This window comes from Vulpes vulpes, chromosome 12, assembly GCF_048418805.1.
Source record: "Vulpes vulpes isolate BD-2025 chromosome 12, VulVul3, whole genome shotgun sequence".
In the NCBI taxonomy this organism is placed as follows: Eukaryota; Metazoa; Chordata; class Mammalia; order Carnivora; family Canidae; genus Vulpes; species Vulpes vulpes.
In genome coordinates this window covers 16,328,452-16,353,615 of record NC_132791.1, presented here as the reverse complement: position 1 = coordinate 16,353,615, position 25,164 = coordinate 16,328,452, and the positions used below count along the sequence as shown (strand labels likewise).

The 25,164-nt window shown below is 38.8% G+C and overlaps 2 protein-coding genes across 6 annotated transcripts; one reads left to right on the top strand and one right to left on the bottom strand.

Annotated features, from left to right (window-relative positions):
* Positions 1-7,798: 7,798 nt before the first annotated feature.
* On the bottom strand, positions 7,799-11,854 carry MRPL50 (mitochondrial ribosomal protein L50). Its single transcript, XM_026013260.2, has 2 exons — positions 11,706-11,854; positions 7,799-8,770 (listed from the first exon to the last, which is right to left on the bottom strand). Exons 1-2 carry the CDS (start codon positions 11,795-11,797, stop codon positions 8,383-8,385), a joined length of 480 nt encoding a protein of 159 aa, XP_025869045.2. The 5' UTR covers positions 11,798-11,854; the 3' UTR covers positions 7,799-8,382.
* Positions 11,855-11,948: 94 nt separating this feature from the next.
* Positions 11,949-24,757, top strand: ZNF189 (zinc finger protein 189). 5 transcript variants are annotated; one of them, XM_072727840.1, is made up of 4 exons: positions 11,951-12,404; positions 12,581-12,653; positions 13,136-13,220; positions 21,954-24,757. In XM_072727840.1, exons 2-4 carry the CDS (start codon positions 12,615-12,617, stop codon positions 23,672-23,674), a joined length of 1,845 nt encoding a protein of 614 aa, XP_072583941.1. In that variant the 5' UTR covers positions 11,951-12,404; positions 12,581-12,614; the 3' UTR covers positions 23,675-24,757. The 5 variants fall into 5 exon arrangements, with proteins under 5 accessions (XP_025869013.1, XP_072583941.1, XP_025869015.1 ...); XM_072727841.1 differs by having other exon boundaries at positions 12,032-12,404; positions 12,581-12,639; XM_026013228.2 differs by lacking the exon at positions 12,581-12,653 and having other exon boundaries at positions 11,949-12,404.
* The last annotated feature ends 407 nt before the right edge of the window (positions 24,758-25,164 follow it).

Here is a 25,164-nt window from a genome sequence, read left to right as displayed (position 1 = left end):
AGTTGAGCATCTGCCTTCAGCTCAGGGCATGATCCTGGAGTCCCAGGATCGAGTCTCACACCAGGCTTCCTGCGAGGAGCCTGTTTCTCCCTCTACGTCTCTGCCTGTCCCTCTGACTTTCATGATTAAATAAATAAAATCTTTTAAAAATTAATTAATTAATTAATTAATTAATTCTGAAAATATAAGAGTTGGTTAAGAAGTGGATCACCAAGAGACACCTGGGTGGCTGAGCAGTGGAGCTTCTGCCTTTGGCTTGGGGCGTGATCCCAGAGTCCGGGATCGAGTCCCACATTGGGCTCCCTGCGAGGAGCCTGCTTCTCCCTCTGCCTGTCTCTGCTTCTGTCTGTGTGTCTCTCATGAATGAATGAATGAATGAATGAATGAATGAATAAATAAATAAAATCTTAAAAAAAAAAGGAAGAAGAAGTGGATCACCAAGACCCTGCTAGAGGAATGTAAATGGATGCAATCACTTTAGAAAGTAATTTGGCATATCTATTAAATGTGATGATATGAATAACTTTTGCCCAGTGATTGCATTTCCAGAGATACACCCAACAAAAATGTGTAGACAAGTACATGAGGAGTTATACATAAATATTCATAGCAGCATTTTTCAAGATATTAAAAACTGGAAACAACCAAATATCCATTAACAATAAAATAGATGACTAGATTTTGGTCTACTTATAGAGCAGAATACTATGAAGCCCAGCATTAAAAATAAATGAATCAAAACAATAAAAGTAAAAGAATCATAACTACATTCAACCCTGGATGAATCTCATAAACATAATATTGAGTGTTAGATGCCAGACATAAATGAACCATAAATTTATTTTTTAATAGTAAGATTATAACTTTAATCCAAATATCAGTAATTACATTAAAAGTCAATGATATAATACCACAGTTTAAAGATACTGGAATAGGGATCCTTGGGTGGCGCAGCAGTTTGGTGCCTGCCTTCCCCCAGGGCGCTACCCTGGGGACCCGGGATCGAGTCCCCCGTCGGGCTCCTGATGCATGGAGCCTGCTTCTCCCTCTGCCTCTCTCTCTCTGTGTGACTGTCATAAATAAATTTTAAAAAATTTTTTAAAAAAGATACTGGAATATTTGAAATAACATATAGATAGATAGAAACTTGGATATAGTTTCTTGAATATGTTAATATAAAAAAGACTAAAAGTAAAGTTTAGAGCATAAAATGCCATGCAAACACAAAACAAAAGAAAAACGATATAGCTATACTAATATCATTAAACCTCAATTTTATTTTTTTCTTAAAGATTTTATTTATTTATTCATGAGAGACATACACACAGAGAGAGAGAGAGAGAAGCAGAGACACAGGCAGAGGGAGAAGCAGGCTCCATGCAGGGAGCCTGCTGTGGGACTTGATCCTGGGACCCCAGGATCATGCCCTGGGCCAAAGGCAGGTGCTAAACTGCTGAGGCAGCCAGGTGTCCCTAAACCTCAACTTTAATGAAAGAAGTATAGCTAGATCTAAAGAGGAACATTTTACAATAACAAAGGGTTAATTTGCTAGGAAGATATGGCAATTCTGAATTTATATGTCACTTACAATAGAGCTTCGAAATATATAAAACACAGCTTGTAGTCATAAAAGGATAGATGTAAAATCATGTAGGGAGATGGTACTATGCTGCTTTCACTAACTGATACAACAAGCATATAAAAAAACATATAAAAAATCCTTAAGGATAAAATGATATCAAAAACATGATTAACAAACTAGAACTAATTAAATATACATATTTGTACATACTTGAAATATAAAGTATGTATATACATGAATATAATATTGCATATACTCATACAGAAAATGTAGCACCTAAGAATTCCAGAATACTGGAATTCTATTTAAATTCAATTAATCAATTTATAATGTATTATTGGTTTCAGAGGTTGAGGTCAGTGACTCACCAATCTTATATAACACCCAGTGCTCATTACACTATGTGCGCTCCTTAATGTCCATCACCCAGTTATCCCATCCCTCCCCACTCACCTCCTCTCCAGCGACCCTCAATTTGTTTCCTGTGATTAAGTCTTTTATGGTTTGTCTCCCTCTCAGATTTGTCTGATTTTTTCCTCTCTTCCCCTATGATCCTCTTTTATTTCTTAAATTCCACATTTGAGGGAGATCATATGATACTTTCTCTGATTATTTTGCTTCTCTTATTTGCTTATATTCTTGTATTTACTTATTTGTTTTCTTCTTATATCTTCTAGTTCCATCCACCTCACTGCAAATGGCAAGATTTCAGGTTTTTTGATGACTGAGTAATATTCCATTGTATATATACCACATCTTTATCCATTCATCTGTCAATGGACATCTGGGCTCTTTCTTTTGTGGACATTGCTGCTTATAAACACTGTGGTGCAGGAGCCCCTTCAGATCATTATATTTGTATCTTTGGGGTAAATGCCCAGCAGTGCAATTGCTGGGTCATAGGGTAGCTATATTTTCAACTTTTTGAGGAACCTCCATACTATTTTCCAGAGTAGCTGTACCAGCTTGTATTCCCACCAACATTACAAGAGGGTTCCCCTTTCTCCGCAACCTCGCCAACATGTCGTTTCCTGACTTGTTAATTTTAGCCATTCTGACCAGTATGAGGTGGTGTCTCATTGTGGTTTTGATTTGTATTTCCCTAATGGCAAGTGATGTTCAGCATTTTGGGATTAAGGTAATGCTGGCCTCTAAATCATAAATTTATATATTCTAAAAAACTACAGAACATACTTAAAGAGTAAATTCTTATATTTTTATTTTTTTAATTTATTTTTTACAGAGTAAATTTTTAAACAAAAGCAAAAAAGAAATCACCAAAAGAGTCAGGACTGTAGTGAAAAATTAAAAGAAGTTCTCATTGAGAGATTGTAAGTAAATGGATGAAAAATAATATACCTAAAAATAATAATAATAATAATATACCTTACAACACTAAACATAAGGAACCCAAAGTGACTATATAAATGTCAGATGAAATAGACTTCAATATCAAGAGTATTATCAGAGGTAAAAAAATGACAAGTTCATAAACATCATAAACCCTAATAATGGATTCCAAATATATGGAGCAAAATTTGACAGAATCAAAGACAGAAATAAACAATTCCATAATCATGGTTAAAGATTTTAACATTTTTTTCCCCAGCAATTGATAGAACAACTTGATAAAAACCAGTAAAAGCATAAATTTAAACACTATCAATGACCTTGATCTAATTAATATTTATAGAACACTAACACAACAACTTCAATCGCACTTAGTATATTCAAGATAAACCATACACTGCGTTGTAATCTTAATAATGCAAAAATGCTGAACTCAGAGTATTTTCTCTGGCCACAATAGAATTAAATTAGAAATGAATAAAAAATAAGATATGTAGAATATCTTATTCCTTATTTATTCCCAATTATTTGAAAATCAAACACACTTCTAATAATCACATCAGAGATTAGAAAATATTTTAAACTGAATGATGATGGAAGTACAAAATGAAAATATTTGTAGGATGAAGCTAAAGCTAAAAAGAGAAATTTATAATTTTAGTGAACTTATATTGGAAAAGTGGCCCAAAATTAATGGCCCAAGTCTTTATCTTAAGAAATTAGGGGAAAGGGGCAGCCCTGGTGGCACAGCGGTTTAGCACTGCCTGCAGCCCAGGGCGTGATCCTGGAGACTCAGGATCGAGTCCCATGTCAGGCTCTCCCCCCTCTCTGTGTGTCTCTATGAATAAATAAATAATCTTAAAAAGAAAAGAAGAAGAAGAAGAAGGAGAAGGAGAAGAAGAAGAAGAAGAAGTTGTTGTTGTTAGGGGGGAAAAAAGGAAAAAAAAAAAAAAAGGAAAGTAAGCCCAAAGTAAGAAGGAAAGAAGAAAAGCATATTATCAATGAAATAGAAATTAACAAAGAGAAATTTGATTCTTTGAGAAACCTGAGAAATTTGACAAACTACAAGCCAGAGTGATCAAATAAAAAGATAGACTAAAATGACAAATACCCCAAATGAAAGAGGGCTTGTCACTGCAGATCCAATAGACATTAAAAGGAAAATAGGAGATTAACAACTTTATGTCAACTAATTTGACAACTTAGATGAAATGAACAAATCCTTATAAAATACAATTTAATGAAGAACTGTTTCAAAGTAAAGGAGATTAAGTAAAACTGATAACAAAAATGCAAAGCATGAATCAAGGTTTAATCCTGGATTAGGAGGTGAAATTACTTTGAAGGTCATTACTGGGACCATAGGTGAAATTTGAAAATGAACAATGTATGATTAGTGTTGCTTCAGTGTTAAATATTTTGAATTTGATATATCCTAATGGAAAAGAAATTTGATAGTACAGCTGCAGTTTGCTGCTGTACAACTAAGACTAGCGATGGAATTCTGTGGAATCAGAAGTTAATTTAAATTGAGACTACTTTTAAACTTAGACATCATTCAAGTAAAAACGCTATGACTTTTGCACTGTGAAATAACCTAATAAAAGTAAAATAGAAATGTAACTGAAGATAAGATTAAGTTCATGTGGGGATCCCTGGGTGGCTCAGCAGTTTGGCGCCTGCCTTCGGTCCAGGGTGTGATCCTGGAGTCCCGGGATCGAGTCCTGCATCGGGTTCCCTGCGTGGAGCCTGCTTCTCCCTCTGCCTGTGTCTCTGCCTCTCTCTCTCTCTCTGTGACTATCATAAATAAATAAAAATTTTAAAAAAAATTTACAGTGGAATAGCTTCCACTTCTAAGAGGTTTATGGCACACCAATACTCAAACTAAAAAAGACAGATTTTTAAAAATAAATAAAAAATGAAAGCAAAAACCTGGCAGTAATTTAAATATCCAGTAATAGCATATTGGTTGAATAATTACCTTAGCTAGTTTCACTTTCTAGTTTGAGTTACCTGTGTGGTCAACCTCTGAGTCAGGAAGCAGACAATCCTTCTGATGTAAATCAGGTTAACAGCAGCCCACCTAATTCTACATCACAAAACCTAGGTCATTCCCTTCACTTCATCTCATCACATAGGCATTTCATCAGTTCACATCATCACAAGAAGTACAGTACAATAAGACATTTTGAAAGATCACCTTGACATAACTTTCATTACAATATGTTATAAAAGTTCTATTATTGTTTATTTCTCACTGTGCTTCATTATAAATTTAAAGTATCATAGGTCTGTATATATAGGAAAAAATACAGTATATATAGGGTTCAATACTATTCAGGGTTTCAGGAATCCAGTGGAGGCTTGGATGGTTAAGAAGGGACTACTGTACCTAACATTCAGTTATGGAATATGTTATTAATCCAATTTATTACTCTTAAGACTATTTAAAAATAGAAAAGCTCATAGAGTAAAGGGAACAGGAGGACAATGTGACAGTAAATTTTAAAATACAAGAAAAGGGGATGTCTGGGTGGCTCAGCAGTCGAGTGTCTGCCTTTGGTCAGGGTGTGATCCTGGAGCTCCGGGATCGAGTCCCATATTGGGCTCCCTGCATGAGCCTTCTTCTCCCTTGACCTGTGTCTCCACCTCTGTCTCTCATGAATAAATAAAAAAAAATCTTAAAAAAAAAATAGAAGTTTCTTTCCATTTGGAAACACGAATATGCTTAGTGATTATCTGAGCAGTAAAACAGAAATTGTATTTGTTGTCTTTCCCAAATTTTCAAAAATGTGTTTTTATCATCAGAAAAATGTTAAAATAAAAAAGAAGGGGGGAGAAGTCTATTTATGTGGCTTAAAATACATACTGTCTGTGCAAATCTATTTCTATTAACCCTGAATATTACCAGCTTTTGTGTAAAGTATACTTACTGAGTTCAAAGGCCCAACTACCTATAATTGGGAACTCTTTTATACAGCACTTAATTTTTTAAAATGTAAACCTTTTATAATTACATCATGTTTGGTTACCTCAGTAAACAAGTTAGCAAAATTAATATAATCTTTTCAGGAAAAGTAAAGGTCATTATTCTGATATATTTATTGTATTAGATTGTAAAACAGTGACACCTTCTAGAGTTATTTTTGGACATGAAGTTTATCTTCTCCTTTAGCTCAACTTTCCAGGACTGCTGCTTCAGGGATGGTACTTTCCCACTTCAATATTAGGGTGTAGGGCCACCTTACTCAAAACATTAACAACATTGCCTAGGAGCTTTTTTTTTTTTCAAAGATTTTATTTATTCATGAGACACACAGAGGCAGAGACATAGGCAGAAGAAGCCTCCCTGTGGGAAGCCTAATGAGAGGACTTGATCCCAGGACCCCAGGATCATGACCTGAGTCAGGGCAGATGCTCAACCACCGAGCCACCCAGGTGTCCTGCCTAGGAGCTTTTTAGATATACAAAAGCTCAGGATCCACTCTTAACCAATGGAATCAGAATCTGCGTTTTAAAAAGATCTCCAAGTAACTTGTTAAATTAACACATTAAATTTTGAGAAACACTGCTCTAGGTTACAAAGAATTAATCCCTTTTGTCTTTATACCTATGTGAAGCTTGGTTTTGTAGTGCTCTAGTTGAAACCAAGTTTTTTTCCACACCACCCTTATATATCCATTACTTCCATCATCCCCTGTGCACAGTTTTGTGGGTCTACAGATCAGTAGAAGCTACACGGGAAATGAAATAATCAAATCCTATTTGTAAAATTCAAGTATTTTGGAATGCCTGAGTGGCTCACTGGTTGGGCACCTGGCTTTGGCTCAGAGCATGATCCTGGATTCCCAGGTTCGAGTCTCGCATCGGGCTCCTTGCATGGAGCCTGCTTCTCCCTCTGCCTGTGTCTCTGCCTTTGTCTCTCATGAATAAATAAAAAAAAAAAACTTAAAAAAAAAAAATCAAGTATTTCCATGCAGAAACCCTCTCACATGGAAGAGATAAAACAGCTCTGATATTTAAGCTCCAGGGCTTCAGGTACTTCTGAAGTTCTTTAATGTACAGGTTCTTAAAAATCTGATTGTCTGCTGATAATATTTATAGGGTATAACTGTAATGTGATTTTATTAATATGCCATAATTTATACACCCATCTGATTTCTGCCCTCTTCAAAGCAGTCACCCTGAAAAAGAGAATACACGCAATTTCCTTTGTATAAAAACTATCACTTTTCTTTCAGAACTATTAGGAAAGATAAAATACAGGAAATTCCTTATTACTCTTTAGGCATATCTAAAGTCTAAACAAAAACAATTACTAATTTAATCACTTCTTCAATTAACATCAGTAATTCAGAACTATCTAGTAACTCACTATTTGAGTAATTTCCACAAATTGAATACACTAAGTCTGCAAAGACTTATCACCGTAGTGGACATCCATAGGTATTTAAAGCCACTTTTAAAAAGTTACAGAAAAGAAGGCACCTGGGTGATTCAGTTGGTTAAGGGGCCAACTCTTGATTTTGGTTCAGGTCATAAGATTGAGTCCTGCATCAGGCTCCACCCTGGGTGCGAACCCTGCTTATGATTTTTTCTTCTCCCACTGCAACTCCCCTCCACCCAGCTTGAGCACACGCATTCTCTCAAAAAAAAAAAAAGTTACAAAGATAAAAGGTTTGAAATAAACATCATCTCCTTTAAAGAGAATATTCATTTAGATATATAATCTGGCAGATCTCTTATTTAAAAAGTCACAGTACTTCATATTTGGCATATACTCTAAATTTTTTCATTTATAATACATAAGTAAATGACAAAGCAGAGAAGCAAATTTCAGCTTTAAAAAAATAAAAAACACACAGCACACTTCAAAAATATACTTTAATTCCAAAAGAGGTTAGTCTAGAACAGCCAGTATCATTTTCTATTTCTATGAGTAAAGTAGTGAAAGAAACAATTTGCTATAATAAACATAGCTTTTTACATTTCTTTTTTTTTTCCCCTTTTTACATTTCTTTAAGAAGTTTCCTTATTTGTATACATACTATACATAATGCTACCTTAGACTTAAGAGTCCTAACAGGATTAAAACATATTTTTGCATCTACTATTTTACACCTAAAAGAATAAAGACCACGTCTGAACATAGAATAGCCTCATATCTTAAACCCAAGTTTAATAATTAGTGTCCTCCAGAGAAGGAAACTTTCATACATGATTAATGACTCAATTCCATTTTAAAAAAAAAGATTTCAGCAAATGTGAAAAAAGAAAATCCTGTTAATTCATGATATGAGGAAAAAAAAGAGCTAATTCATTCTTCTACAGAAAAAGAGGATTTAGAGAACAATTCTGATAGCATTTCACATGGTAAAGTATCAAAAGTCTAATAACCAGTCCCCTTGCTCAGGACAAAATGATTTCAAGATGCTCCTCTTCTGAGCTGCTCAATAACCCCAAGTGATTTTTAAATTGGGAGGCAGATTACTGGCAATCAGTTCATCAAATTTAGATCTATCACGAATAGGCACATTATAGAAATCAAGAACATCTCTGACCCTGCACATCTGGTGAAGCCTGGAGTTGGGCACTGCATGGCCCAAGTCATCAGCTAAACGTGACAACAACCCGAATTTCAGATGACCATCTTCCAGGGACACGTCCTGCCAACTGCTAGGAACAGATGAGCCAAAAATTTCTCTGACACAAGATTCCACACGACTCTGGAGATCTTCAGGTGGTATGTATGTTCGGCTTCGTAAGGGTGGACACACCAAAATAGGTTTTTCCTTCACCTCTTCTACTGTCTCAGGCACCAATGGCTTCTCCTCTTTTCTGCAATGATCAAAAACAAATATGTGACTCTTTGGTTAACTGCACTAATGTATCTGACAAGCTGATGAACACCAGACCCAATCTTATCCATCTATCTAAATCAATAAAGAATATGCACATTTACTATTCTTTTAGGCACTGTAGAGAGAATAAGATAGACAGATTCCCGCCTTTGGAAGCTTAATTGAGCTTTGGAAGCTGAATTGAGCTGGTATATACAGAAAAGAGAATTACAGGTTTTACGTGCTCTAAGTTTTCCCAAGAAGAGGTAAAGTAGTAAGTCATTTGCCTGGGATTCCCAGTTTCCAAATCCAATCTACCTCTCTAACCTCACCTCCTACTAATCTATACATACTCTATGCCCCACCCAAACTAAACTACTACACTCTTTCCTGGTGTCATGTGTTGTCTCAAGTTATATCCTATTGGAAATGCCCAGGTCGTCGAGCTTCCTGCATGCAGCCTGCCTCTCTCTCTCTCTCTCTCTCATATGAATAAATAAATAAGGTCTTTAAAAAAAAAGTTTTACCTAATTTCCCCAAATATAATTTTAAATTCCTCTGATCTACTATAGCACTTTATATTGCTTTCACAGTATATTGCATCCTACCTGAGTTTTAGTTTTTTTACATTCTACTTCTCTTACTAGATCAGGGTTTCTCAACCCAAACACTGACATTTTAGACCAGGTAATTCTTTGTTGTAGGGGGCTATCATGTTCATTATAAGATGCTCAGCAGCGTCCCTGACCTCTATCCAGGGTAGGGTAAATGCTAGTAGCATTTGTCATAACCAAATGACATTACCAAATATCCCGATGGGCAAAATTATCCCTGGTTAAGAACCACTGCACCAGATTATAAACTCCTGAATACAGAGACCTGTTTTACTGATTTGGGGGTCCTCTGAAAACTGCCTAAATAACTAAGTACATGGGCCAATGTTAGGAAATCTGCCTGATATGCTACTTCAGTGCTTAATGAAATATTAGTTCATGATCTGACTCTTGTTTTCTATGAGGTTGGTATTGGATGGGATTGGTCATCCTTACAGAAATTGGAGATGTCAGAAAAAAATGATGTGGGGGTGTGGGGGGGAAGCAATAAAGAAATCATGTCTGGCCAAGAATATGGTTTGTAGCACTTTCTCTGCCTACGCAAAGACTTTTCCTGCTGTTAGCTCTCATTCTGCATCAATTCTTTTATCAGTTTCTCTTCAACTGATACTGTTCCCAGGGCTGTATATATCTCCCATTTTTAAAGAAAAAATAATACCCCCTAGACTCCATGTTCCTATCCAGTTTCCCAAAGAGTTGTTTACACTATGTCTATCTACTTCATCACTTGCCATTTTCTCTTCAAACTACTCCAGTCCCATTTCATCAGAATGAAATGTAACCCATTCCTTCCATCTTGGTAATCTCTTACACTGCTCTCGTTTTCTTCACAATTTACACTTTGAAATTATATTCGTTTGTTTGTTTTTTTTTTTTTCCTTCATCAGAATATACACTTTAGGAAGACAAATATTTGGTCTGCCTTACTAACAACTGTATCCCTGGGCAGCCCGGGTGGCTCAGTGGTTTAGCGCCACCTTCAGCCCAGGGCGTGATCCTGGAGACCCAGGATAGAGTCCCACGTCATGCTCCCTGCATGGGGCCTGCTTCTCCCTCTGCCTGTGTCTCTGCCTCTCTCTCTGTGTCTCTCATGAATAAATAAATAAAATCTAAAAAAGCAAACAACTGTATCCCTAACACCTAAACATCTGACATATAATAGACACTCTGCAAACTTGAGTTGAATGAGTGGTTGAAACAAACCTGAGGGAAGCTAATAAATCCACTGAAGAGGTGACAAAAATTCTTCGGAATGGAAAGTTTCTGCTTGAAAGCTGAGGGCAAAAAAAAAAAAAAAAAAGAAAGCTGAGGGCACAAATTGTTCGCTGAGGTGCCCACAAGTCTTGGTATTAGTCAAATAGATTTACCTTCAAATTATTCCAGATGGTGCTGAGGGAAAAGCAGTAGACTTGGGGGGGGGGGGGGGGGGAGTCAAAGACCTGGGTTCTGGTTCCAGCTGTGACATTGAACTTGTTTTTGGCAAAACACTCCCTCTCCGCGGAGCCTCGGTTTTCTCATCGGTTAGGGTACTTACGCTCTGAGGAGGGACTTTATTCTCGCCGCTGTAAACTGCTTAGGGACAGGCTGGCCCAGAGCCGACGTTTAGTAACTACCTGTCGAGTAGATCAATGAATGAACAAACGAAACAAAACGCGGGGGCCGCACTTCACTTCTGAACCTTGCCTGTGAAGGAAGGTACCGCGCCAGGGAGCTTCGTTCACCGACCACTTTCACGTCCACGTGCTAGGTTGCTCGCTCCAAACGAGCCACTTGTTTTCGGACACCGCACTCAGCGCCTGGAGCGCAGGGCCAGTACTGTTTGCTTAATAAATTAATGAGTGCTTAAAAAAAAAAAATCAATCAATTAGTGAGTGAAGTGGGAGGGGGAAAGAGCGGCAGCTCCGTGGTAAGAAAGCTGAGGCCAAGACTGGGGGGTCCACCACTCCAGGTGGCTCACGGTTCTGAACTCCGAACCCTAACCCAAGCCGCAGGACCGGGGTCCCGTCTTTTTTTTTTTTTTTAATTTTTTCTAATTTAAAAAAAATCATTAAAAATTTTTACATTAAAAAAATTTTTTTAAAGATTTTAAAAATTTATTTACTCATAGAGACACAGGCAGAGGGAGAAGCAGGCTCCACGCAGGGGGCCCGACGCGGGACTCGATCCCGGGTCTCCGGGCGCTAAGCCGCTGAGCGCCCCGGGCGGCCCGGGGCCCGTCTGAATAGCACGCCACTGGCTTTCGGATTCGTCCTTTCATCCTCCTCAGTTTCTCCCCTTACTTTCCCTGAAACAGACCCACCATCCACCCTTCCGCTTTACCTGAATCGAGACCAAAATTCTCTCCGCGGTGCCCCTAAGACGACCCACGCGAGGCCTCTTCTGGTAACCCCAGACGCTGACAGCGCCGCCATCTCGGAGGAGAGCAGCGGGCTACGGCGCGGCCTTCGGCCGGCAGCGTCGAGCCAACAGCAGCCAATCAGGTGTAAGCTTAGTGGCAGGTGTTCCCTTTTTCCGGTTAAGCATCACTCGCCGCTACCTCCCCCCCTTTGGACGCCGGGAAATGTAGTCCGGGGACCATGGCCGACGGAGGCTGGACCGAGGCGTTCTCTCAGAGCATGCCGGGAGTTGTAGTTCAGGGGCGTCCCGGGAACGTTCCGGGTGACGCCTTCTGGTCCGGGGGCGGGCGGTCATAGCGCTCCTCGGCTGAAAGGAGGAGGAACTGGCAACCGGGAGGAGGCTACGGGAGGAGGCCTGAAAGGCTGCGCAGCAAGGTGGGGCGGGAATTTGGGGTTGGGGGACGGCCAGATAGCGCGTCTGATATGCTGCTGGGGTCGTGACCGCTCGGGGACCGAGGCAGGACCTGGCCAGACGCACCCTGCAGGCCTCGCCTCCGTCGGGCCTAATTTCCAGCGGCTGGGTAGGCCTCACGAAAGGTTCCTCTTCTGCGGCCGCCGCGGGTTCCTGCCCTGATTTTCTGTCCGGGAGATGGCCTCGCCGAGCCCCCCGCCGGAGCCAAAGGTAAGCGCCCCCCTCCGGGTATCCGCGTTCTCTCGCCACTACCGGAGCTAGGCCGCGCCCCCCCCCCCCCCCCCCGGGGTCTTCAGGGCCAGCGATGTGCAAGGTAGTACCGACCCGTAGTGCTCTGGATGGCATCGCAAATTGCTCGCTTGGCCTTTTTTTTTTTTTTTCTCAAGAGCGACTTGATAAATCAGTGGAAGACCATTAGTAATGCTCCAAACAACCGGCCTCATTGGTGAGTTCTTCCAGGTGAGGCACCATTTTTTACCTCCCCCCGGGTCTTGTGCCCCTGTCTTCGATGCTGGGACCCAAGGTAGGCGCTTAGAGCACTTCCTGGGGTTGAACAGGGCCCCAGGCCAGTGCGGATAGAGTTTGGAGCCGGGCAGTGAGGTGCAGGAAACTTGGAGAGTTCGGGGGGGGGCAGCTTACTAAAATAGAAATGTTCGGGTATAATCACTAAACTAGAAAAGTTCTATCCTTAGGACCATCACTACTGACGACGAGGATCCAGTGCAGTCATCCTCTAGTTTGAGGTGCTTGTCTGTTCCAGAATTGGGCCCCACATGGAGCTCTTGGACACCTTGGTCGTCCTAGCCTACCTGGCCCCGATAAGTGATTGCTTCTGCTACTTTTCAGTCGTAGAATTGTCCTTGAGACAAGAACTGACTACAGAAATCGTACTATTTCAGGGCTTGCTGACATTTGAGGATGTGGCTGTGTTTTTTACCCAGGAGGAGTGGGATTATCTGGATCCAGCTCAGAGAAGCCTGTATAAAGATGTCATGATGGAGAATTATGGAAACCTGGTCTCACTGGGTAAGAATCTTTTTTTGTTCCTCTGATTAACCTATGGAAGAGGCTACAAGAAATCAGACCCTGAGAACACTTGGACCACACTAGTGGTACCAAGGCTGCTTTGTTCCAAAGTTCTGATTTAAGTCTTTCAGCCATTAATTGTTTCCATGACTGTCATCCCTGGTGTCCTTGCAATAACCAAAATACAAGCCTTTCTGGCTTCTTGTCTTCATAATCTCATTCCCATATTGCTCTGTACTTTCCCTCCTGGCTCATCCTCCCACTGCTTTCCTCCCACCCCTTTTCACTCTGCCTTCTGGAGCCCCTGTTCTTCTTCACATAATGTTCCTTACCCCTCCTGGCCTTAACTGAAAACTGGCACTTTCCCAAGGACACCACTTCTCTGGCAGAGGCTGCTTTTTCTCCCACACCCTCTTTTTTCCCCTATCCTTTGTCTCAGGGCTAGAAGGGAGCAGTTACTGTTCTGTACCTTTTCAGGGCTGTTCCCAAAGCATTAGTTTAACCCTTCAAACAAAATCTCTCTCCTGGGAGGCCTCAGCAGTCTTGCTCTGTCCACTCTGTTCCTTTTCACTGTCATCTGCAACATTTCTTGGTCCCTCACATATAGATTTTGTCACATTTCACAATCTTCTCTGTGCCAACTTATGTCATCAATGATGTAGCTATTACTTAAGCCTCACTATATCCTGACTATATATCTTCAGGGACCTTGCTTTCCTTTTCTGTTCAATTCGCATCGATGGTGAAACCCTAAATTTTGTCAAAGCAGGCCAATCTTACTCTTTGAAAATTATCCAGGCATTTTTCATTATTATTTTCGACTGACTAGGCAGGTGACCAAAACAGATGTGCTCTCTGCCCATGTGGAGCTTACTATGACTTCTTACCTTTCTGCTTCTCCTACTCCTTTCCTCCTAATCCTACTTATTCTTAATCATGTTTCCTGTTCCTTAACTTCTCCTTCTCTTGCTCCAGATTATAAATCCTCTCCTAACTTCACCTCTTTATCTAATCCATGGACCTCCATAGGAATTATCACCATTATGCTTTCTCGCCCCCTTATTGTGCTCTACCCAAGCCTGCAAAGTTTAAGTTTTGTGTTGGTTATAAGATCTGCCTTTTCTCTTCTCCTACCAGAGTTGCTAAACACAGCAGAAGAAATTCTTTAACTGAAGGGGCTGATGCCCTATATTTATGCATAGCTTTTCTTCTAGTGTGCAGTGGGTTTTTACATCTCAGCCAATTTTTTGTCATTGATTTGCTCATTACCTTCTTCCTTTTAACGACTGTTCCAAAACTAAAGTTTTCCTTGGGTCCATCACTCAGTAGTGGACCTCACTTTCTGTTTCATAGAGAAGATAGAGGCCACTAAACGTGCACTCTCAACTTTTCTGCCCTTCATGTGCATGCTTAAACCTCTTTCCTCACTTCTCCAAGAACTTATCCATCAGTCATCTTTCTCCTCTGCCGCCTACTTCAGTCTCTGTTCTTCTTCCCTGGTACCTTTATTTTGATGATAGGTATGTTTATGACTCTTTTGATTGAGGAAAGCAGGCGGGTGGGTGGCTAGCCTTTGAGCCACAGTCTCTCCTCCTTGCTGTTCCCTGTAACCTCCTCATTCACTTCATAGCCAAGTTTTTATAAGAGTAGTTAATGTCATCCACACCTATTTTGTGCTTTCCCTTCTGTTATCTCCAAGCCCCTTTTCTTGCCTCTCCCATTTCCCTTATATTGTTTAACGGTCTATAATAACCCAATTATCAAAGGCAGTACACTCTTTTGGATCTTATTTTGTTCCATCTCTTTATAGATACTCGAAAATTCTTTATTGCTTCCTTCTCTTACCTTGCGTTCTCACACTTCCTGTCAGTCTATATGCTTTCTTTGGCCGACCTTATCCACACTCAGATTTATCACCTACCTCCATGTGATAAGTCTCAAATCTTTACTTCCACCTAAGAGAAACAACTGGAGCCTAACTGCCTAAGTAAAAATCCTGGTTCAACCACTTACATGCCTTGTGACCATGGATGAATTACATAACCTTTCCATGCCTATTTCTTCTTTTACATGATGGCAGTAATAGCAGCACTTAACCTTTTAGGTTGCAGTGAGCATTAATTGAGTTAATATATGTAAAGCACTTAGGACACTGATTAGCATGTAATAAGTATATTATAAATGATGATTGCTATCATCATACTCATTATCTTTTCTAAGAGCTCTAAAATCTTTGTCATCTCCTTTTGAAGACCACATAAATAACTCATACCTGGCAAATCTCAAATAATCCATTTAGATCTCAAGGGTCTCCTCTTCAGAATTAAGTACTCCTTTTTCTGTGCTACTATATGCACTTCCATTGAGTTTATCCCATTGTACTCTAATCATTCTTTATGTTATTTCTCTAACCAGGCTGGTCTCCATGAGGACAGTAACTATATTGTTTTCATTTGATTTCTTCAGCACTGAGCCAGGTGTGTGTGTGTGTGTGTGTGTGTGTGTGTATACATATATATATGCTTCTAAATATTTGTGTAACTAGGGGCAGCCCGGGTGGCTCAGCGGTTTGGCACCTGCCTTCAGCCCAGGGCATGACCCTGGAGACCCGGGATTGAGTCCCACATCGGGCTCCCTGTGTGGAGCCTGCTTCTCCCTCTGCCTATGTCTCTGCGGTTCTCTCTGTCTCTCATGAATAAATTAATAAAATCTTAAAAAAAAAATATTTGTGTAACTGAACGAATGAATATACTTAAGAATCAGTACCTCTTGACTAGATTATTACATTAGTCCATAAACTAGCCCCTTGCCTCCAATCTCCCTTTCTATATACTGCCACCAAAGTGATTTTGTTAGTTAACTGCTTTCAATTTCCAATTCCTGATAGCTTAAAGGATAAGAATCTTAATTCTTGTTATAGCTAGTAGAGCCTTTCTGAATAGCCCCTGCCTGGCTTCTTAGAATCATCTATTTCTTGCACACCTCTTCAGTCTCCAGCCATATCAGCTGCTGATTTTTCTTTTCCCCAATATATCATGGTGTCTCTGAGTCATTGCTAGCTTTATCCACACATATGGTATCCTGGTTGATAGAACCAGGCAAATGCCCAGCCTTGCCTTCCTCTACTACTGTAAAATGTGAGTACCATATGGACAAAGGCATGGTAGTGAGCCCATCTGTTGATCTCCTACTTTCAGGCTCTTATTTTAGCTGAACTACAGCTTTTTATCAGTTATTATTTCTCCCTCCACAAACTTTTCATCTTCCTCTGTAGACTCTGTCGCCATTTCTTTGATGAGAGCTCTCCTAGTGAAAGATCGTAATTACTTGATTTTTCCAGTACAGTGTTTTCCTGCACTTCATCTTGCTGCTTTACTTATTACTCTTCCCACTTTAGTTTGGTCTTTTATTCTGGTTTTTCTTTAAACACTTTAGTAACTACATTGATAATATAGGTGACAGTTTGATCCCAGTTCTTGATCTTTCAGTTCTTTCAAATGAAATGGACTTCTTCAGTTTAATGACTCCTTTCCAGTCTGCTTGAGCTATATTGGACCTTGACAGAATTGGGAATTGCTGTACCTATAAGACCTTAAACTCACCGTTTCTCTTCTTAGATTAGTCTCTCCTCAGTTGTTTGTTCAGCACTCATCCATTCAATAAATAGTTAATCAAGCACTGTGCCAGCACTAGGAATGTAGTTTCTTCCCCATTCTCTCATTCTTTTACCAAGAAAACTGTTCTTTTTATACTCTTGGGTACTGGGGTTGGCAGCTATGGTCCACAGGCCAAATGTGGCACACTGTTTTTATTAAAAAAAAAAAAAAAAAGTTTTATTGGAACAAAGACATTCCCATTCTTTATGTATTATCTATTACTACTTTCATGCTATAGTGGCAGAGCTGAATAATTCCAATAGAGACCATATGGCTCACAAAGCCAAAAATATTTATTGCTGGTCCTTTTTAGAAAATGTGTGGTAACTCTTATTCTGTCCCAAGGTTTAGCCACTTCCACTTTACCATTTCCTTGCCTTTTCTGTCTCTCCTCAGCTACCATATTATTAAAACTGATTAAAGAGTATAGAAATCAACCCAAACTAGTTTAAGCCAACAAGAGAGCTTATTATAGGGACAGAGGTGGCATACAGAATATATGAGCATGATTGCAACTAGATATCAGAAAAGGACTAAAACCCAGGGGCATCTGGGTGGCTCAGTTGGTTAAGCCTCCCACTCTTGATGTTGGCTCAGATCTTGATCCCAGGGTCGTGAGTTCAAGCTCCACACCTAGCATGGAGCCTACCTAAAAAAATAAAAAATAAAAAATAAAAAATAAACCCAGAAATTGGAACACTCAGAAGGTCAGGATTTTTTTTTTTTTTTTTTTTTTTTTTTTTTTTTTAAGGAAGGTCAGGATTTAACTCTTTCTTTGTGTTCTGTTTCTTTCTCCTTGGTAGACCTGACTTTCTTCCTCATATCCACATGCTTCTGAATTGATAGGTTACAACTCTAATCATGTTCAAAATAACTGCCTATTTCAGGTTTAATTCCAAATTCCTGGGAGAGATGCACTTTGAGTCAACTGTCTATTCTAGACAAATTATATGATTGCAGGATGGGAATATAAAATACAAGCATGGCAGAGACCTCAGAAGGTGATTACAGCTACCATGCTTAGATCTAATGGATAGTTCTTTCTGTGCTGCTCTGTGTGGAAGCCTAAACTCACTTGTTTTCTTTACCAGTCTCTGACTATTTTTATTCCAGTGCATTTCTGTTTAATTTACTTAAGCAGTATGTTAAATTTTATGTCTGGTATGATAAATCATTCTTTTATATTCTTTTTTAGGATACACTTAACTAGTTTTCTATATTTTTCAAGTTGAAAATTAGACTCATTGTGGTTTTCAATTCATTCATAAGATTTAAATTGGAATACAATTGGTTTCATAGATTGGTTTGGGAAGAATTAAGATCCTTATAATATTAAATCTCTTTAGTAATTTGCTTGACTCTATTTATCTGTCTTATGTCCTTGAGAAAATTTTTATGGCTTATTTTCATGGCCCTCATACAATTTTCATAAGACTTAGGTTTTATGGTTTTTATTATCATACAAGACATATTTTACTTTTCTATAATATTTCCTAACTGGTTATTCTTGATAGTAAGTACCAGTACTTATTTTATATCTTAGTTTTCTTGTTGCTGTTATATTTCACTTAATTCTCATAGGGGATCCCTGGGTGGCGCAGCGGTTTGGCGCCTGCCTTTGACCCAGGGCGCGATCCTGGAGACCCAGGATCGAATCCCACGTCAGGCTCCCGGTGCATGGAGCCTGTTTCTCCCTCTGCCTGTGTCTCTGCCTCTCTCTCTCTCTCTCTCTGTGACTATCATAAATAAATAAAAAAAAAAAAAAAAGAAAGAAATTTTACATAGACATTTGTATTGTCTGCAAATAACAATTTTATCTTACTCCTTTGAGTAAAACCGCTGGAACAATACTGAGTAAACATTATAAAGAGACTTCCCCTTCTCACAAGGAATTTACATACCCATGGAAGAGACAAATATAATGAATAATGGTGCATATAATAGCTACAGTGCATTTATGGATGAGGACAGATGATAAAAAAACAGAACACCTAAATCTGTCTAGTGGACTTAGTGAAGGCTTTGTAGAGGAAAGGTTGCTTTGAATTGAATCTTGAAGAGAAACCAAGAATTTTCCAGGTAAACAATGTTGGGGGACATTTAGTAAATGAGATATGCAAAGAAATGGCATAAAAGATTAAAGCAATTTGCACACTTTGGGTGTGAGAGAGTGGTTAGGAGAGTGACATAAGGTTTAGTGAACCTGTCATGAAGTGCTGAGTATCCTGGTGTAAAGAGCTGATTTGCAATCAGAGGTGATGGAGTACTAGTGAATCTATAGGGGGCGATGTGACTGGAATTCCATTTCATGTACATCTCTCTGGATGCAGTAGGGTAGATATAGTGTGGAGGCAGCTTAAAGACTAGAGTGAAGGATTATTAGATGGCTTTCACATAATCCAGGGAAAACATGAAAAGAAGGTAGATAATAGAGAGTAGAATCTTTGATTTTGGTGATTGTTTACTGATAAGAAAAGTGGAGAAATCTAGTATGATTTTCTGCTTTGGCTAATGGATGAGGATGCCTGTCAAGAGAAGATGATTAGAGGTGGAGACATACATGACAGCCAGTGATGATCATGTTAATTGTAAGCCCTTTTTAAGACAGTTAAGTGGCAATACCCAGAGTATATAGAGAGAGCAAAGTAAGAAGGTAAACATGGGCAACAGTAACTTTTCAACAGTTAACAAAGGAAGAGAAATACATGAAAGAAATTTATTAGAAAAGGCCAAAGTTAGAAGTACTAGGGAACTAGAAGAATATAATAGCATAGAAACCAAAAACAGATGTCAAAATGGGAATGGTCAACAGTGTCAGATGCTGCTGAATAAAATAAGTACTGAAAATGTTGCTTGTATTTGTTATTCAAGAATCATTGGTGATTTCATAGAAGCTTCTCTAGATGCTGGAAATAGAAGCCAGATTTCACAGTAGTTGTAAATTGGTTGAATGGGAAAAGGTTGGACATGGAAAACATAGCTGGGAAATGGAGACCTACGGTGTTAAGATTTAATTTCAAAACTTAGATTCCATTGAGAAGGATTTTAGGTTCAAGAGAAAGTTGGGCATATTTGTATGCTGAGCATATTTGGAGGTGTGTTTGCAGTGAAGAATAGATGAAAGAAAGAGGAAACAATTGTAATAATTGAACAAATGCTCAGAGACAAATGGGATCAAGAGAAGGTAGATGAATTAGCCTTTGATAAGAATAGGATATATCTTCATGTACCATTGCAGATAATTTTATAGGAGGGGGCAGAAAGTTGAGGGAATTCTCCCATCCTTTTTCACTGTGTGAAAGAAAGCAGTCCATTGAAGTGATTTAAAAGACAATACTATTAGTAGTGGAAGCAGAAATACAGTTTCTACTACTTTCTTAGGGGAATAAGAAGATTTTTGGAATAAAAGAACTTAATGACTGGTTTGAAGTAAATAAAAAGAAGATTCAGAGATGACTCTAAAGGTAGAAGATTAGAAAATTGAGAGAAAAGAGGAAGTCTAGCAAAAGAAATTGTTTAGGGCCAAAAATATATTTGGTACTGATCAACTTGTCTAGTGAAATTATCCAGCAGACAACAAGAGATTGAAAATCAGGAAAGAAGTCAGAAGCAGACTTCAGTGTTCTGTATGCCACTCTTGTTTCATCATAGACCATTATGTTATATTTCCTTCAACACATGCAAGATTTTCATTTTTCAGATGACTTTGAGACTCTCATTTGGAACTGCATGGTTCCAGCTTGGCTCTTAAATCTTTAGAAGAGTGAGAATCATGTATACTTGAAGAATGTGGTATAATTTGTGGTAGGTGAGGGCATAAGTTACCACAGACTGCTCTTTCTCTGTGTCTTTCATTCTCTGACCATATTCTTTTGTATTTATTTTGTCTTTCTATATCATAGACTCCATGTTGATCCAACTCATTTTATTTTATTTTATTTTATTTTATTTTATTTTATTTTATTTTATTTTATTTTATTTATTTATTTATTTATTTATTTATTTATTTATTTATTTATTTATGAAAGACACAGAGAGAGGCAGAGAGAGAGGCAGAGACACAGGAGGAGGGAGAAGCAGACTCCATGCAGGGAGCCTGACGTGGGACTCGATCCTGGGTCTCCAGGATCATGCCCTGGGCTGAAGGCAGCACTAAACTGCTGAGCCACCCAGGGATCCCCATTATTTTGTTTTTAAAAGCTATTTTGTCTCAATATAGGAACTGCTTTAAATATTTTATCATATTCTTGTACTTGTCATTCATTTTATTTGTTGGGGAGCGTCATGCCTTATCTTTGAATTCTGAATCATTGCACAACTCCTGGAATGGCTTTGAATGCAATAAGTAAATCCTTGTTAATGAAAGAATTTTTGCTTCCCCTAGTTTTTCTCTTTTATCCTTCTCAGCATCATTTTGTGTTCATTTCTTTCAGTTATTTGGCCTACTCACATTACAGTAACGCTATCTTATACCACATTTTCTGAACCTACTGTTGCATCTTCCTGCATCATCTGGTCTTCCTTGATAGACTATTTCATCACACCACTACTTGATTTATTTCATTGTGTCCCTGTTTTACCTTGCATGAGTTTCTGTTGATTTACCAGCCCTTCCTCCCAGCTCTGCTTGCCCCTACTAGCTCATCATTTGCCTCATAAAAACACTCTTTTAGTGTACCTAGCTGGCTCAGTCAGAGAAGAGGATGCGACTCTTGATCTTAGGGTTGTGAGTTTGAGCCCCATGTTGGGTGTAGAGATTACTAAAACAAATTTTAAAAAAACCAAAACCTTAAAAGCTTGCTCCTTTAAAAAAAAAAACAAAAAACAGTCTTCATATTCCTTCTCCAAGAAAAATATTTCATCAGATAGCTACTAGTAATATTTATATAGCTTATATTCTTTGCCAGGTACTGTCCTAAATGCTTTAGGTGTATGAACCAATTTAACCTTAATAATATAGAGTAGTCATCCACATTTTAGAGATGTAGTGGATTAGTTTATATTAATCTTATTTTCCTAAGCCTTTCTCCTTGCTAGCAAAGAGCCTGGCTGATCTATTTTCTATTTATTATTCCAGATGTTTTGAACAGAGATAAGGATGAGGAGCCAACAGTAAAACAAGAAATTGAGGAGATCGAGGAAGAAGTGGAACCACAGGGTGTAATAGTTACAAGAATCAAAAGTGAAATTGACCAAGATCCTATAGGTAGAGAAACCTTTGAACTTGTTGGTAGGTTAGATAAACAAAGAGGAATCTTCTTATGGGAAATACCAAGAGAATCTTTGGCCCAGGAACAGAGAATGTTCAGAGGAAACAATAACATTATTCGTAAGAGACCAAACTCAGAAGAGAAATGCCATAAATGTGAAGAATGTGGAAAGGGTTTTGTTCGCAAGGCCCATTTCATTCAACATCAAAGGGTCCATACTGGTGAGAAGCCCTTTCAATGCAATGAATGTGGGAAAAGTTTTAGTCGCAGTTCATTTGTTATTGAACATCAGAGAATTCACACTGGGGAAAGGCCCTATGAGTGTAATTATTGTGGAAAAACCTTTAGTGTGAGCTCAACCCTTATTAGACATCAGAGAATCCACACTGGAGAGAGACCCTATCAGTGTACTCAGTGTAAACAGAGCTTCAGCCAGAGAAGGAGCCTTGTTAAACATCAAAGGATTCACACAGGTGAAAAACCCCATAAATGTAGTGACTGTGGGAAAGCCTTCAGCTGGAAGTCACACCTTATTGAACATCAGAGAACTCACACTGGTGAGAAACCCTATCACTGTACCAAATGTAAGAAAAGCTTTAGTCGAAACTCGTTACTTGTTGAACATCAGAGAATTCACACTGGGGAAAGACCCCATAAATGTGGTGAATGTGGGAAAGCTTTTAGATTAAGTACATACCTTATACAACACCAAAAAATCCACACTGGTGAGAAGCCTTTTCTTTGTATCGAATGTGGAAAAAGCTTCAGTCGGAGCTCCTTCCTTATTGAACATCAGAGGATCCATACAGGTGAAAGACCTTATCAGTGCAAAGAGTGTGGGAAAAGCTTTAGTCAGCTGTGCAACCTTACTCGTCATCAGAGAATTCACACAGGAGACAAACCCCATAAATGTGAAGAATGTGGAAAAGCCTTTAGTAGAAGCTCAGGTCTTATTCAGCATCAGCGAATCCACACCAGAGAGAAGACTTACTCATACAATGAAACCAAGGAAAGTTTTGATCCAAATTGCAGTCTTGTTATACAGCAGGAAGTCTACCCCAAGGAAAAATCTTACAAATGCGATGAATGTGGGAAAACTTTTAGTGTCAGTGCTCATCTTGTACAACATCAAAGAATCCACACTGGTGAAAAGCCCTATCTATGTACTGTGTGCGGGAAAAGCTTCAGTCGGAGCTCATTTCTTATAGAGCATCAGAGAATCCACACTGGTGAGAGACCTTATTTGTGCAGACAGTGTGGCAAAAGCTTTAGCCAACTGTGTAATCTTATTCGACATCAGGGTGTTCACACAGGTAATAAACCCCATAAATGTGATGAATGTGGGAAGGCCTTTAGCCGGAACTCAGGCCTTATTCAGCATCAGAGAATACACACAGGAGAGAAACCTTACAAGTGTGAGAAGTGTGACAAAAGTTTTAGTCAACAGCGCAGCCTTGTCAACCATCAGAAGATCCATGCAGAGGTGAAAACTCAAGAAACCCATGAATGTGATGCTTGTGGCGAAGCCTTCAATTGTCGCATATCTCTTATTCAGCATCAAAAATTGCACACTACGTGGATGCAGTAAATGTAGAGAAATATTCAAGCTCGGTTTGGCTTGAGCCTAGCTACCCAAGTGCAGTTTCATATGGCTCAGCGTGAGTCAGGTTTAGTGATAAAGCAAATTCTCCTTGGCCTCAGGCAAATGGTTTCTAAAGATTCTGTGAAAGGTGGACAACTGCCCACAGGCAGCTGAAGACTTCCATTACTTTTTGTTCTGATGATCATAGAGAAAGACAGTAATTTATTTAAGCATCTCTTTTCTGACACATCTTTCAGCAGAGGTCAAACCCAGGTTCAGAGCATGTGGTATTATAGTCATTCGAGGGAGAAGGACAAAGTTGCATTGGTACAAGGGAGCTGAAGTTAGAAAACTAAAATAATTATTCAGGAGAGTCCCCTTCCACCATCATATGGTGGTTCATTCAGTTCCATGATCTGCTTGGCAAAGCATGCCAAAGCCTAGTAATTAAGCGTCTGATTAAGTTTCAAGGAAACAGAGCCCCAATTTTTTTTCAAACTGATATCCAAAGGTGTTTTTGGTCATTGATTAAGAAAGCTAGTTGTTTGGCATGTGAGTTAAAGAAGCAGTTCCAATGCTTTGTGGTTCCCAGATCTGTGAAATGAGTGGACCATTAATTTCACATGTAAAAATTATGTGAGTAATTAACAAACCTACCAAGGAACCTTTGGGAGTGCCTTTTTTCAAGATGGGCCCGAAAAAGTGGAGGAAGACACTTCTTTTTGTGCTCTCCCATCTGTGAAACATAATTGTAGTCCTATACAAATAATCTCATTCCTCCACTACCAGTAGCATGCGAAAGTGTACATATTTTGATTACCAAGATTTGGAAATAAAAGACCTGGAGTCTATACTAGGAAGCGGAGATATTTTGGTATTGCTTTGGTTTTTATGGTAACTAGACTTTGCATGCAATTTTAAAATCCTTATTTCTGGTTCTAGGGCTTCCCTTAGTTAATGGTTATATAAACCTATTAATTCATCTGCTTTAATCATTAAACCTGTTTTGTTTTTTGCTTTGTGTAAGAGTTCTTTGTTATTTTAGTGCAAAATCTATCCTGTCAAATAAATACTGCATTTCAAAAATTAGAATCAAGGAATTAAAAGAAATTGCTCTCACTTGTTCTACCCGTGACTACAGGCATACCTTGGAGATGCTGTATGTTTGGTTCCATACCACTGCAGTGAAGCATATACACTTGTTCTACCCGTGACTACAGGCATACCTTGGAGATGCTGTGTGTTTGGTTCCGTACCACTGCAGTGAAGCATATAGTGTAATAAAGCAAGTCAAGTTAATTTTTTGGTTTCTTACTGCATGTAGAAGTTATACTTTACAGAAGTCTAGTAACTGTGCAATAGTATTAGGTCTAAGAAAGCAATGTACGTGCCTTAATTTAAAATACCTTATTGCTTAAAAGTGCTAACCATCATTCTGAGCTTTCAAGGAGTCTTACTAATCATTAGCATAGCAACTATAGTAATGAAAATCTTTG